We start from the raw sequence: 13,232 nt of genomic DNA, 5'->3' as shown, positions 1-13,232 counted from the left end.
ATTGATGCTTTTGAACTGTGGTGTTGGAGAATACTCTTGAGAGTCCCTTGGACTGCAAGGAGATCCAACCAGTCCATCCTAAAGGAGATCAGTCCTGAATATTCACTGGAAGGACTAATGTTGAAGCTGAAACGCCAATACTTTGGCCACCTGATGCAAAGAGCTGACTCATTTGAAAAGACCCTGATGCTGGGAAAGATTGAGGGTAGGAGGAGAAGGGGACGACAGAGGATGAGATGGTTGGATGGCATCACCGACTCAATGGACAAGAGTTTGGGTAGACTCCGGGAGTTGGTGATGGACAGGGAGGCCTGGCGTGCTGTGGTTCATGGGGTCGCCAAGAGTCGGACATGACTGAGCGACTGAACTGACTGAACCCTTAGGTAACTTAGGTGTCCTGGTTATTAGTAGCTAATTTTTCTAAGTGTTTGCAGAATTGGCTTATTGACAACAGTTTCACCTTCAGGTTGTCCATCCTTTATGTTGCTTCTTCCTTGTGCTAATGTCCTGGAAGCAGCAAATGGTGCCTCTTTTTAAAGGGGCTTTGGGGACATGGGGCTGACCGTGGAGGGAAGATGAGTTGATGAGCTGAGGGGCTGTGGCTCGGTTGACCTGTGGCCTCTTTGGGGATCAGGTTCTGAATTTACGTGCCTATTTAACGGCAGTTTGTGCTTCTCAAACCAGGCCAGTCTTGGCCTATTTTTCTCTCCTTTTTAAAGATAAAAATCTGCTGTGAGCAGATGGCTGGGCATTTCCCTCCACTTATTATAATTTACATGCTTTGGTCCAAGACCGTTTCTTACAGCACCATTGATTGCAGTAACCTCCTATCCAGTCTTTGTCTTAAGCCTCCTAAACCGTTATTTAAACCCTTTATTTTTAGTTTCTCCTGAAAAGAAAGAAGCTGTATTCGTTCTGATGCATGTTTTACTAGAAAAGGAAACTTACAGTCACTCAGGGTCCACCAGCCCAGTTAACTCTATTTAAAAAAAAAAAGATTCTATTTTCCTACAGTTCTTTGTTTTTGTTTACTTGGTGTTCTTGTTTGTTTCACATGAACCCACACTTAACAAGCTGTATTTTTCCTTTACCATGTTTCTTTTACACAAATCTCTTTTTTCTTTGGTCATTTCAGGTTTTGACTCCTGGCAAGTAGAGCTTCTTATAATTAGCATCTTCATTTCAATACATATGTGTATTTATCTTCCCTGTGCTTATAGTTTTCACAGATGTGTTGTTGTGCAGGCGTTTCTCATCCCTGAGGGTGTGGTTCTGCTTGCTTGCAGGCTGTGATAATGCCATCATCATCTGGAACGTGGGGACGGGGGAAGCCCTAATAAACTTGGACGACATGCATTCAGACATGATTTACAATGTCAGCTGGAACCGGAACGGCAGTCTGATCTGCACAGCCTCCAAAGACAAGAAAGTGAGAGTAATTGATCCGAGGAAACAGGAGATTGTTGCTGTAAGTATTCTTAGAACAACAGCCCCAGTATTTGTAGTGCTCCAGTGGGTGAGAGCTTTCTGCTTTTTAACGCAGACCAGAGAGGCTGGGCTGCCAGTCTGTGGACCCTTGCTGTGTACAGAGACCCAGCTGTGAATCAGAAAAGTCTTGTCCAAGCTTCTGTCTCCATGTTGCCCTTCTCTTCAGAGCTGTGCATGTTCAGCTTTTATGTGAAGCTTTACCCAGGCCTTCCTGGTAAGACTTCCCTGGTGGCTCAGATGGTAAAGCGTCTGCCTACAATGTGGGATACCCGGGTTTGATCCCTGGGTCGGGAAGATCTCCTGGAGAAGGAAATGGCAACCCACTCCAGTATTCTTGCCTGGAAAATTCCATGGACGGAGGAGCCTGGTAGGCTACAGTCCATGGGGTCGCAAAGAGTCAGACACGACTGAGCAACTTCTCTTTCTCTCTTTCTCTTTCTCCCTCTCAGTTGGCAACCATTTCTCACAGAGAGACAAATTTTTTTTATCAGTTTGCTTAAGAATTTGCAAGTCTAGGGTTTCCCTGGTGGCTCAGTGGTGAAGAATCCACCTGCCAATGCAGGAGACATGGACTCAATCCCTGATCTGAGAAGTGCCCACATGCTGTGGATCAGCTAAGCCCATACACAAAAACTGTGGAGCCTGTGCTCTCGAGCCTGAGACTGCAACTGCTGAAGCCCAAACACCCAAGAGCCCATGCTCTGCGACAGGAGAAGCCACCGCAGTGAGAAGCCTGCACACTGCAACTCGAGAGTAGCCTCCACTCAGCACAACCAGAGAAAGCCCACACGCAACAGCAAAGACCTAGCACGACCAAAAAGAATAAGTAATAAGTAAATAAATAAAATCTTAAGTTGAAGATACAATATCGCCCTTAAAAAAAAAAGATTTGGTGAGTCTAGATTAGCTAACCCACAGAGTTGAACTGTATGCTGGCCTGGGACTACAGGTAGCTCAGTGGATTCCCTCCCCTGCTCCTCAGTTGGTTGTTAAAGGGCCTGATGACACTGGGGAGCATTCTTCCCACAGCACAACATCCTTGGTCCTGCCCTCTGAGCTCAGCCTCCACAAAGTCACACATTCCGACAAAGATGGACAGTCAGGCCTTTAGTCACTTCTGCCCTACTCTGTGCCCCATCACGGCCCTTCTCTGAGAAGATAGCTCTTGGCCGGCATTACTTTTTATGAGTCAGGCGACAGGCGTGGCTGGAGCTTACCAAGGCCCTGTGCGTGTGGTTTCTCCGCTAGAACCTTCCATAGGGCAGAGCTGGTGGGCTCCCGGTGAACAGGTGAGGCCAAGGAGGGAGTTAACCAGACTCGACTTCCTGTCCCATGAAATTGCTGGATGCCAGTGCAGAGCCACCTTTAGGTTGTTATCATACTTGTGAGAAACAAAACATTTGGCAGAGCCCTGTCACGTGTTTTTGCGGAGGCTGGACTGGAGTTGGTGGCAGGGGCTGGTGGAAGGGCTGAGGCCTTTCAGTCCAGGCCTGGCGTGCTTGCCTGCTCGCCAGCCGAGGGCCTCGGCCAGATCCCTTGGTGTCTCTGTTTCCTCCTCCTTCAGGGAGGGGAGGTGGTCAGTACTGACGTGTGCATGTGCACATACAGGTGTGCACGCACAGTCACACCTTTGATGCGAGTGGCATGTGGGGTGTAGCTGGGTTCACTGAGCCCCCGCTGTCCCTCACTTTTCCTTCCTGCAGTCTGACTATGTGTAATGTGCCTCTTTGCTTTCTCGCTCAGGAGAAGGAGAAAGCACATGAAGGAGCCCGACCCATGAGAGCCATCTTCCTGGCTGACGGCAATGTCTTCACCACTGGCTTCAGTCGCATGAGCGAGCGGCAGCTGGCTCTCTGGAACCCGGTATGTGCCTTTGCGGCCCTGCCACCCCTTCGCAGCCTCGAGCTTTCCTTTTCTGAGCGTGCCTTGAGGTGGGTCGGTAGATGATAGGGTTCTCGGTGTCATATGCTGAACTCCTGTTCATCTTAAATTGGATGTGAAGTTCTCATCCTCACTGGAGACTTACTGTTGAGTGTTTTAAAAATAAATTCTTGATACTCCCAAGGAGTCCATGTTGACTGTTGTTTTTCGAAAGAATGCATGAAGAATCCAGTGTTTTAGACTTGGGAAATAAGATCTAAACTTAGTTAAAATGTTTCCTAAAGAACGTGATCAAATGTCTAAATCAAAATAGTCATGCTCGGAAAAATGTTCATGACAGCACAAGTGGGAAAAAAGCACGGAACTGCACGTATGGTATGATCCCACTGTGTGTGCTGTGTGCTGGAGGGAAGTAGGCCACAGCAGTCATTGCCCCGCACCGGACCGTGGGATTATGGCGTATGTGATGATTCTTATATTTTTCCTGTACCTTTTAACTTTCTAAAGAACATGAGTTTTTTTTAATAAGAAAAAAGTACTTTTAAAAAGAAAGTCACAGAAGAGATGGACTCTCTCATCTCTCATGGGATCACACTGATGGGCGCGTTAATTATGCAGTCAAGTCAACACACTTTTCAATGAGCTGGATCTCATATAGTATTCTTATTGGTAATTACATGTATGAATATTACATGTGTGTTGTTTAAACTTTCATTATTTTAGGGAAATGGCTAACTTACAGATGAAAGAATGTACCATCTTATGAAAATTCATCTTTTAAAATGTGTGTGTATTACGTGTGTTTGTGTGTGTATACATATATGTGTATTTATGTATACTTTTTCTAACAGAAAAATATGGAGGAACCAATTGCTCTTCATGAAATGGACACTAGCAATGGGGTTTTGCTACCTTTCTACGACCCCGACACCAGTATCATTTACTTATGTGGAAAGGTAAGCAGTAATTTTCCTGTTTGATCTTAAATTTAATCCTGTAAGAAGAAAAGTTTATCCTTCAGAGCTTTAGTAGATGGGCAGTCTATACGAGAATAGAGAATAGCGCTTTGTGGATACGACCTTTTGAGGGCCTCAGAGACTCTCCACAGGGTTCTCACTCCTGGAGTTCTGGGTTAAGAGCCAGGCCTTGGATTATGTGGCCCGACTCAAGTGTCAGAAGGTGACAGTCGTTACAGGAAGACCTCACACAAAACTTGGAACCCCTTTCTGGTGCCTGATGATCTCTGCCTAACTAAGGTGTTGTTAGCTTTATCTTCATTACTGTTACATCGTTTTAGAAGGGGGTGACCTCAGCATCCCTTCTTTTTTGGTAGGGTCAATAATCATGTAGAATTTTTGTAGTTGAAATAATTGAATTAATCAAAATAAATCTGTTGATGTGTTCCCTTCCCCAAACCTGTCAGATAGTCCCTCGCTGGGTGAAGCTGGGGGTATCTTATTATTACTTCTGTTCACAACTGATGGAGTGAGCTGCAGACCTGCTTGACATTTTTATAGGTCAGTTACTTAGAAACTGAGATCTTGTCTGTTTCCTTGAAAGTTGTACTTGAGATGTTAACAGCAGCCATAGACCACATCGTCAGCCAGATGTTACTAGCACTGGGTGGAAAGTTATTGTAAGTAGAAAGCAGTGTGTGATTAGCTTGTCTTCATTGCTTTAGATAGTTACATCATTGAAACAGATGGAGATCATGCGAAAGGAGAGGAGGGCGGAGTACTGCCAGCTCTTTCTCACTTCTTCCACAGACCTCTTCTCTCCCCTCTGCCCGGCAGGTCTGCCTTCATTCTCAGTTTCATGTAACTGCGTGATGGTTATTTACACTCAGGCTAGTGTATTCAGGTCTTCAGAAAACTCGGACCATCTACGCAAAGTGATCACCGAACCTGACACATTGCAGTGAGATGGCATTCCAGTCTGAAGTGAAAGGGTGCTCGCTGAAACTAATGTTTCTTCATTAGAGAAATCTTACTTCTTATCCAGTTGTCTGGTGTTAGTGCCCTCAGACCTGTGCCATGAAGGAATGTTAAAATCATTCCTTTGGGCGATGAACCTTTCTTCCACGACTCTGCCTCAGTGTCAGACGTAGCGCAGGACAGTCAGAGCCCTCAAGAAGAGGCCGTTTAGAGGGCATGCTAGCCTTGCACAAGCTTGTTCTGCCAGGAAGCAAAACCATCTGAGACCAAGCCTCGTAAGGGGAGGAAAAAAGGTCAGCACTGTAGCGGAGTCCCAGTCAGTGCTGAGTTCAGGGAGGAGCGAGACGCCCACCTAAACCAGGTGTTTTGGCTCACGTCTCCTGTTTCTTGCAGGGCGACAGCAGTATCCGCTACTTCGAGATCACGGACGAATCCCCTTATGTCCACTACCTCAACACGTTCAGCAGCAAGGAGCCTCAGAGGGGGATGGGCTACATGCCTAAGAGGGGACTCGATGTCAACAAATGTGAGATTGCCAGGTAAAGAATCGGTATCGGAAAGCATTCAGAAGGCTTACGCCGTCTGTGTTCTGTGAGAGCACGTGATTCTGCTGTGCCCAGTCTTTCTACCTGTGTGTGTGCAGTAGAATCGTAGAACTAGTGTCTCATTTCCTTCTTGGAAACATGGGGTTTGAGAGCAAGAAGGAACCATTCAAAATCATTTAATGCCACTGTGCCCTCCTGGTCCTCCAGATTATTAACTTGAAATATAGCAGTTAAGTAGCTTCGCTGGGGTGAATCACACCCTGATTTACTGAAATCTTTGTCTCTTGTCTTCAGGCTGCAGCTGTGGCCAGAGTCCCCTGGGAGGCAGCCAGGGAGCCTGTCCCAAGGGTGGAACTGAGGGATGGTTTTCCTGCCCTATGAGGGGACCTGCCAGGTTCCTAACTGGCTCGTGGACCCCATGGATCTGAAGCTGGAGAAGCAGAGATCCATAGTGGGTGTTAGGTTAGTTGGCTTAGGAGGCTCATCTGTGTTGTATAACATCTGCCTCTCTCTACTACTCTGTGGAGTTTTTAAAAATGCATATTCCATGATGCTAGTGACTTTCCTAAGGGGCAGGCTTTTTTTCTCAGTACCAACCGACTGCTGGCCATTTTAAACAACAAAATAACTAGCACAACATTATCAAGCATACAGTCATACCACACATCTTTATAACACTGTGTTTACATGGACATTTTTCTAAGTGTGCTAAGCTGGTCACACAGATAATTGACACATCTTTAAAAATAAAAGAAATTTTTAGGGGCCCATTTTTATATAATCACTGCAGAGTTTTTGTTTTATTTTTAAATACTTCAACTCTATAGCTAGAATAATGAAAGGAAGCTGTCACATATACTTCTAAATTGCGGTTTAAATTAAAGTAATCAAAATGTGGTTCAATGAATTCCCTGGTGGCCCAGTGGTTAAAACTCTATGCTTCCACTGCAGGAGCCACAAGTTTGATCCCTGGCAGGGAAGCAGGCATGCTGTACAGGGCAGCCAGAAGCAAAATGTGGTTCAAAACAGACTGAATCTGAACTTTAAAATTACATTCAGGATTTGGGAACAGGTATACTGTACTGTCATCTATAAGTTTGAAGAGACCATAGTCAGCCCTTGGAATTTGCGAGTTCTGATCCGTGGATTGAAAATACTGAGGGGAAAAAGTTCCAGAGAGTTCCAGAAAGCAAAACTTGAATCTGTGGCACGTGGGACACGATTTACATGGCATTTATGCTGTGTTCACAACTGTTTACCTAGCATTTACGTCATCCTAGGTCTCATAAGTCATCTAGAATGATTTAGACTGTAAAACGCTGCACCATTTTGTGTAAGGGACTTGAGAGCATCCTTGGATTTCCGTGTTTTGGCATGTCCTGGACCCATCCCCCGTGGTTACTGAGGAGCGACCATTTAAGCAGGTCATTCAGGACGCCTCCTGTTTACTCTGTTTCTGGGGTGTTGGTTACATGTGGGGCACTGTGTTAACCATGTGGCCCAGATCCCCTTTCCACACTGTAAGGTGGCTGCTGGCGTACCCCCTTCATGAATGAGGAGCTCAAGGCCGGCTGAGGTGGACACGAGCCCGGGCGTGGGGGTGGAGCTGGCCGTCCAGCTCAGGCCAGTCTTCCCACCGCTGAGCTGACTGCACAGGTTTGGGGCTTGGTGTTCCTATTCTTCTCATGCTCTGAATAATTCCAGAGTTTTCTTGAGTGTTGCCCCTGATGTGGTTTGCTCGGATGCCGACGTTTAATTCCTGGGATTGCTTCATTTCCTTTTTGAAAACCCTGTTTATACTTAAGAATGTTCAACCACCTCGTGTTGGCGGAAGACCTGGCGTCCAGGTCGTAGATACTCTCTGAGAGGCGGGTGTTCGTTGTCTCCTGGCTGTCGACTTGGTAATTTTCTCAGAAGCGGTTCCTTATTGGTGATGTTAATCATTTCCCCACAGCTCATCAGCCCCCCGATAGTTGGAACTTGACTGTCACCGTAACGCATAGGCCTCTGCTCCTGGTTCATGTCCCTGTCCGCCGTTTCCCATAACAGCTCCTCTCACTTCCCCTTCCTCCTCTGTGAATGGGAACGCTGAGTTCTCCCTGCTCCCCAGGATCTGTCAGATGAGGCGATGGGCAAATGCAGCATGTACAAGAATGCTTACTAAGCCTGTTACTTGGCCTGTTTCACTTAATGCAACTTTTTGCCTTTATCTCTCCTTTGAAGATTCTTCAAACTTCACGAGAGAAAGTGTGAGCCTATTATCATGACTGTCCCCAGGAAGGTAAGTGTCCAGTTGTCTAGGTGATCTGTGTTTAAAAAGAATTTTAAGCATTCCACACCTTTCTTCCTCACCTGTGAGTTTCTCTTCTGTGTCTCATGTAGTCTGACCTTTTCCAAGATGACCTGTACCCCGACACAGCGGGGCCTGAGGCGGCCCTGGAGGCAGAAGAGTGGTTTGAGGGGAAGAACGCTGATCCGCTCCTCATCTCGCTGAAGCACGGATACATCCCTGGCAAAAACAGGGACCTCAAGGTGGTCAAGAAGAACATTCTAGACAGCAAGCCCACGGCAAACAAGAAGTGCGACCTGATCAGTGTCCCCAAGAAGACCGCAGATGCGGCCAGCGGGGTAAGGACCGCAGGGCCCGGGGGAGTGGGCTGGCCTGGCCTGGTCCTCCCAGAGGCGCCTGCCAGCCCTGTCCCCACCGGACAGGCGGGGTTCAGCTGTGATATCAGGCACGGTCTGTAGGAACTGCCTTGATCACATGGCATTTATGGGTTTGATTCCTTTAGTTCGTTTTTTTATGATGACTGGGATAGAAGTCAGCCTGTTACTGGTGCTGGGGAGAGGAGGTCCCGGAAGGAAGGAGTGGGGAGAGATTGTAGTAGCTGCTGGGTGTTGGAGTGATGGAAGGGTCTGGAGTGAGTGGGACGTAGAGGCTGAGATGACCCTGGGTGTCGTAGCAAGAATCACGTCAGGGAGCAGAGGCTGGCAGTGAAGACCCACGTGGCCCCGGGGAGGGCAGGGGCGAGCCAGGGAGGGGAGGGGGGGCGTCGGCAGGCTGCGGAAGGGAGTTCTGGGGACCAGGGGGTCGGGCATTGTCGAGGAAGAGAGGAGCGGCAAGCAGAGGACAGGTGCCCTCAGGCTGTGGCCAAGGAGGCTGCCTGAGGCACCGTGGCTTTGGAGACAGCAGGGTTTCCTCCCGAGGAATCGGCTGCACGAGGGAGAAGCTCAGGCTCTTGGAGGAGCCACGGGGCAGGGGCTGTACTTCCCGGGAAGGACCTTCTCCAGGAGCTGATGGGTGCTCAGCAGCCTCCAGAAGGTCACCCTCACCCTGGCCACATAGAGGGTGTTCCTGCTTAAGTAGGGTGACAGGGGTGTTTGGAATGTGGGGCAGCCTTGCAGGGTTCAGTCTCTTCCTACAGCTTAAATGTATCCCAAGAGTCCATCCAGGTAGGTGCACAGGTGAGGGGCCGGGAGCCGTGATGCACAGTTGCTTTGCTGTGGGGTCAGGGGAACTGGCCAGCGCTCATTGCGTTCCTACAAGGCCCAGCCTGCGACCTGCTACTTGCAAGTAGAGCATCCCGTGTATACCCCGTACGTGCTACCTGTGCTGAACTTCGCTGTCTTTAGTCAACCTCTTCCCTCCCCTCTTTTTTGTTTCCTTAGCAAAATGAAGCCAAGTTGGATGAGATTTTAAAAGAGATCAAATCTATAAAAGACACAATCTGCAATCAAGACGAGCGTATTTCCAAGTTAGAACAGCAGATGGCGAAGATAGCGGCTTGAAGGTCCACCCCGCCCCAGATGGGAGCAGGAAGGCGTGCTCGTGGCCGGTTGTTGGTGTGGTCCTGGGGAGGGCGAAGGGAGGCACTGCCATTTGGAGACATTCCATTTCAGATCTGTCGACCAACCATAGGCCACATTCCAGTAAGAACTCAATTCGTCTCCCAAATTTGCAGAAACAAAATGTGATTTAAAAGCTGAGCTTTTTACCAGAAAACTTTTTTTGATGTTTTAAGTGTTATGTGACTTGTGAACTTCTAAAAGACAAAAGTGCTACTTTGAAAATCCCAGATATTCTGAATTTTGGAAACCCAACCAATTCTGATTCAGTGTCCTGCCCAAGTACCTTTTTTTCCTTTCTATTTTTTTTTTTTTTACAAACAGGGACCAATGCCACATTGCTTTTTATATTTCTTTTTTTTTAATGTTGCCAAAACCAAAAGTAGCTTTTTTTTTCTTTTTATTTTGCTACTTTGCAGTATTTGTGTGTGGGTTTTTTTTTCTTTAATTTGAAAGGGACAGCACTGTGTATGTTTATAAACTAAATGAAGATAAGATATTATTTTGTATAAACATTCATCTGAGAACAATCAGAGCCGTAGCCACACGGTGCTGACTTCTCTGCAGCACAAACCTGGTCATCTTAATGACTGTACAAAAGGAAGACTTGAAAAATCACGTGGATTCGTATTCCCACCCTTCCCCTCCCACTGAGTCTTCTGATCAAAAAAACAAAAAAAAAGGCTTATATCGAATCATTTTCTTTCTCTTTTCTAGAAATTGGGTGGTTGTACCAGAATGGAATTTTGCTTCTTGGTTATCCTGTGCTTCAGATGATTATAATCTAACCTAAACTAGCATGTGTTTCTGCGGTTTTGTTACACACGTAGAATCTATTGCCTTCATCCCTTTTGATGTCATAGTTCAGGTTTTGGTCAATACTTGACAAGGCTGTCCAGGACGAGGAGCCACACATGCTGTGGAGTGTTCCTTCTTGTCAATTTCAGCAGCTTATCCAAGGTTAGGCGGGACACAGGCTAGGGAACCTGAAGGGGAGTGTTCGCCCCACATGTCGCCCTGCGTGATCCTCTGCTTTCCCGCTTGTCCTGTGCTGGACAACTTACCCGTCCTGCCAGCCTCCCTGAAGCTCCTGCCCTTCCTTTCTCCCTTCTTCTGTATGTAGCTCTCCCTCTCAGGGCTTCCCTCCTCTTGCATTTCGGTCCTAACTGCATTCTGCTAAGCTGAGGCCAGAGGGTGCTGTTGAATACCGAGACTGAGAAGGGCCAAGAAGGAAGCAGGCATCTGCTGTAGCTTTGATGGTGTCGCTTGTCCCTACGCACCCTCTACACAAACTCACCCATGCCCCCTGCAGCGGCTCCGAGGCTGGGTCCAAACCCAGAGGCTGCCTAGTCCCAGGCCAGACATTGAGCTCCCAGGCCTGCCCCGCTCCTGGGTTAGCAGGAACCCCTCTCCATTTCCATTTTTTTCAGAGTGCATGCCTGAGAAAAAAAAGGTGTAAGGAGCCCTTTTGGAAGAGCTGAGTGATGGAATAGGAATCATGTCATGCCTTTGGGACCACGGCGGGGACGCGTGCATGTGCGCCTGCGAGTGTGGGGCCGGGACGGGACTGGCTGGAATCATCTGTGAGCAGGGGGCCAGGCTGAGGCAGAGTGTGGCGTCGGTGGGTTGGGACACACAGCCAAGCTGTCCATGGTAGAAAAGGTACCATGTTCTTAGCCAACCCTGAGATTGCTGTCTCCACAGTTTCAGGGTATTTGAATGTTTGGTGTGGTTTTGTGTGTACATGTGTGTACGTGTGTGCTTTAAATACTCAATAATGAGATATAAAGAAAACAATAATTACAGTGGTTTATATTCAAGCCTGTATGTGTTTCTTTATCAACACAATCTTCTGAAGACCTTCATTATTAAGATTCAGAAATGTTCTAAGGTTCTGATACCCAGTTAATTAAGTGAGCAAAATTGTTGTTGGTGGTGAAACACCTTAGGGAATATGGTTTGGAGAGACGAGGAGGCAGGGGCCGGTTATTATGACCTGAGTGTGCAGCTTATGGCTTATTTAATGAGCGGATTCCCCGCCAGGCTCAGAGTTGGTGTCTGACGCTCTGTCGGTTATTTTTCTTGTTTTGTCTTTTTTCTTTTTTTAAATCCGAGCTATCCGAGAGAAGACCCAGTGAATTACTCCTAGATCGGCTCTTATAGAGCAGCCATCGTATTCTGTTGAAACACTTGCTTCCATTTTAAAAGATAAAAAAAAAAATTGATTACAAAACGGTGTCCGTGTTTATTTCACATGTCTGCTGTCTTTGAGGTAGCGAGTGCCTTGCTGCCTGACAGTGTCTCTGACTCAGTGGAACCCCCCCCCTTTCTCGGAGGGTAAGTACGGAGCATGTGTGGGCTCTGGAGGTGGATTGGGGCTCAGAACCCGCCTCCGGCCTTCCCCAGGGGTGGATCTGGGGCAGACTGCCTAGTTTTGCTGAGCCCCTTATTGTGAAGGAGGGACGAGAGTTCAGGTGAGAGAAATAGCTGTGTCTGGTCACCCAAGGAGCCCCCTGCACAGCCACCACAGTTCCTGTGACGAGCTGATTACCTGGGAATCAGGGCTTAGGAAAGCATCTCTTTCTTCAGTAGAAGCCTAGTACCCTTGGCTTGACTGTGATTTTTATTCCAACAAAAGGTTTTCAAGGTCATTTAAATTCCGTGGCACTCTCTCAGCTCCCCTTTCTACACTGAAAGCATTATCCTGTGACATTATTCAGTGATTATAGCAAAGAATTTCCCACTGTTTGGTTTCTCTAAATGTCTGTGACTATGATGACTCATTGGCATGAAGCCTCCCTTCCTCAAATTCCCTCTCCCAAAGTTGCTGTAGTCTGTGGGGAGAACAGAGGCCAGGGCTGTGGTCTGCCCGTCCATCCGTGTCTGCAGGAAGTCAGCCGCGTCCGTCTGCAGCCCCTCAGCGCCCCCAGTCAGGGTGCAGACTCGTGGTGCAGGGTGTTTATGGCTGACTGGTTTTCTCCCCTCCGCCGCCTTGCTTCATTGCCAGAAGACCCAGGGTGTTAGCCCCAGACAGTCGGCCAGGCCTCGTTGAGGGAGAACTTCTGTTTTTCGAAAGGTTACTTCCCTTGCCATTCTCAGTGTTCTGTGTCCAGAGGAACTTCTTTTGGTGCTTCAGACTCTCTTAACCCTAAGTGGCCCTTTTCTTTCCGCCAGCACATCCCCAGGTCCTCAAGCCATCATGGTGTCACAGACATGAGGCATGGTCAAGGACACTCACCTTTCCTTCTGTGGATGGGCTGAAAAGTTTTTCCTCCACTCCTGGAGAGAGTGTACGTAAATTGGTACCATTGCCGAGGGTAGGTTGATAGGGTATTATCAGAAGCTTTAGATGTTTTCACCTCTGGAAATTCTATCCCAAGGACACTAGCGGGAGGCATGTTTGGGAATCAGAGAAGTAGGAATTAGTTGAGCAGGGTAGGTTCATTATTAACCACCCCAGAATAGGTTGCTTTTGACAAACCCTCTTAAGGATATGGGGGCTTCCCTGGTAGCTCAGCTGGTAGAGAATCTGCCTGCA

General features: G+C 47.6%; 1 protein-coding gene across 17 annotated transcripts in view; it reads left to right on the top strand.

Moving 5' to 3' along the window:
• CORO1C (coronin 1C) overlaps window positions 1-11,927 on the top strand; it is a 77,262-nt gene extending 65,335 nt beyond the window's left edge. For all 17 annotated transcript variants that reach the window (XM_081542989.1, XM_081542996.1, XM_081543001.1 and 14 more), the window contains 7 exons: window positions 1,287-1,468; window positions 3,232-3,351; window positions 4,221-4,325; window positions 5,697-5,842; window positions 8,072-8,129; window positions 8,231-8,476; window positions 9,518-11,927. In XM_081542989.1, coding sequence (XP_081399115.1) covers window positions 1,287-1,468; window positions 3,232-3,351; window positions 4,221-4,325; window positions 5,697-5,842; window positions 8,072-8,129; window positions 8,231-8,476; window positions 9,518-9,637 — 977 coding nt within the window. In that variant the 3' untranslated portion in view covers window positions 9,638-11,927. The remainder of the gene's footprint in view (window positions 1-1,286; window positions 1,469-3,231; window positions 3,352-4,220; window positions 4,326-5,696; window positions 5,843-8,071; window positions 8,130-8,230; window positions 8,477-9,517) is intronic.
• The last annotated feature ends 1,305 nt before the right edge of the window (window positions 11,928-13,232 follow it).

Source organism: Giraffa tippelskirchi, chromosome 11, assembly GCF_054371585.1.
Source record: "Giraffa tippelskirchi isolate mGirTip1 chromosome 11, T2T-mGirTip1v1.2.pri, whole genome shotgun sequence".
NCBI lineage: Eukaryota > Metazoa > Chordata > Mammalia > Artiodactyla > Giraffidae > Giraffa > Giraffa tippelskirchi.
This window is presented reverse-complemented; position numbering and strand designations above follow the sequence as displayed.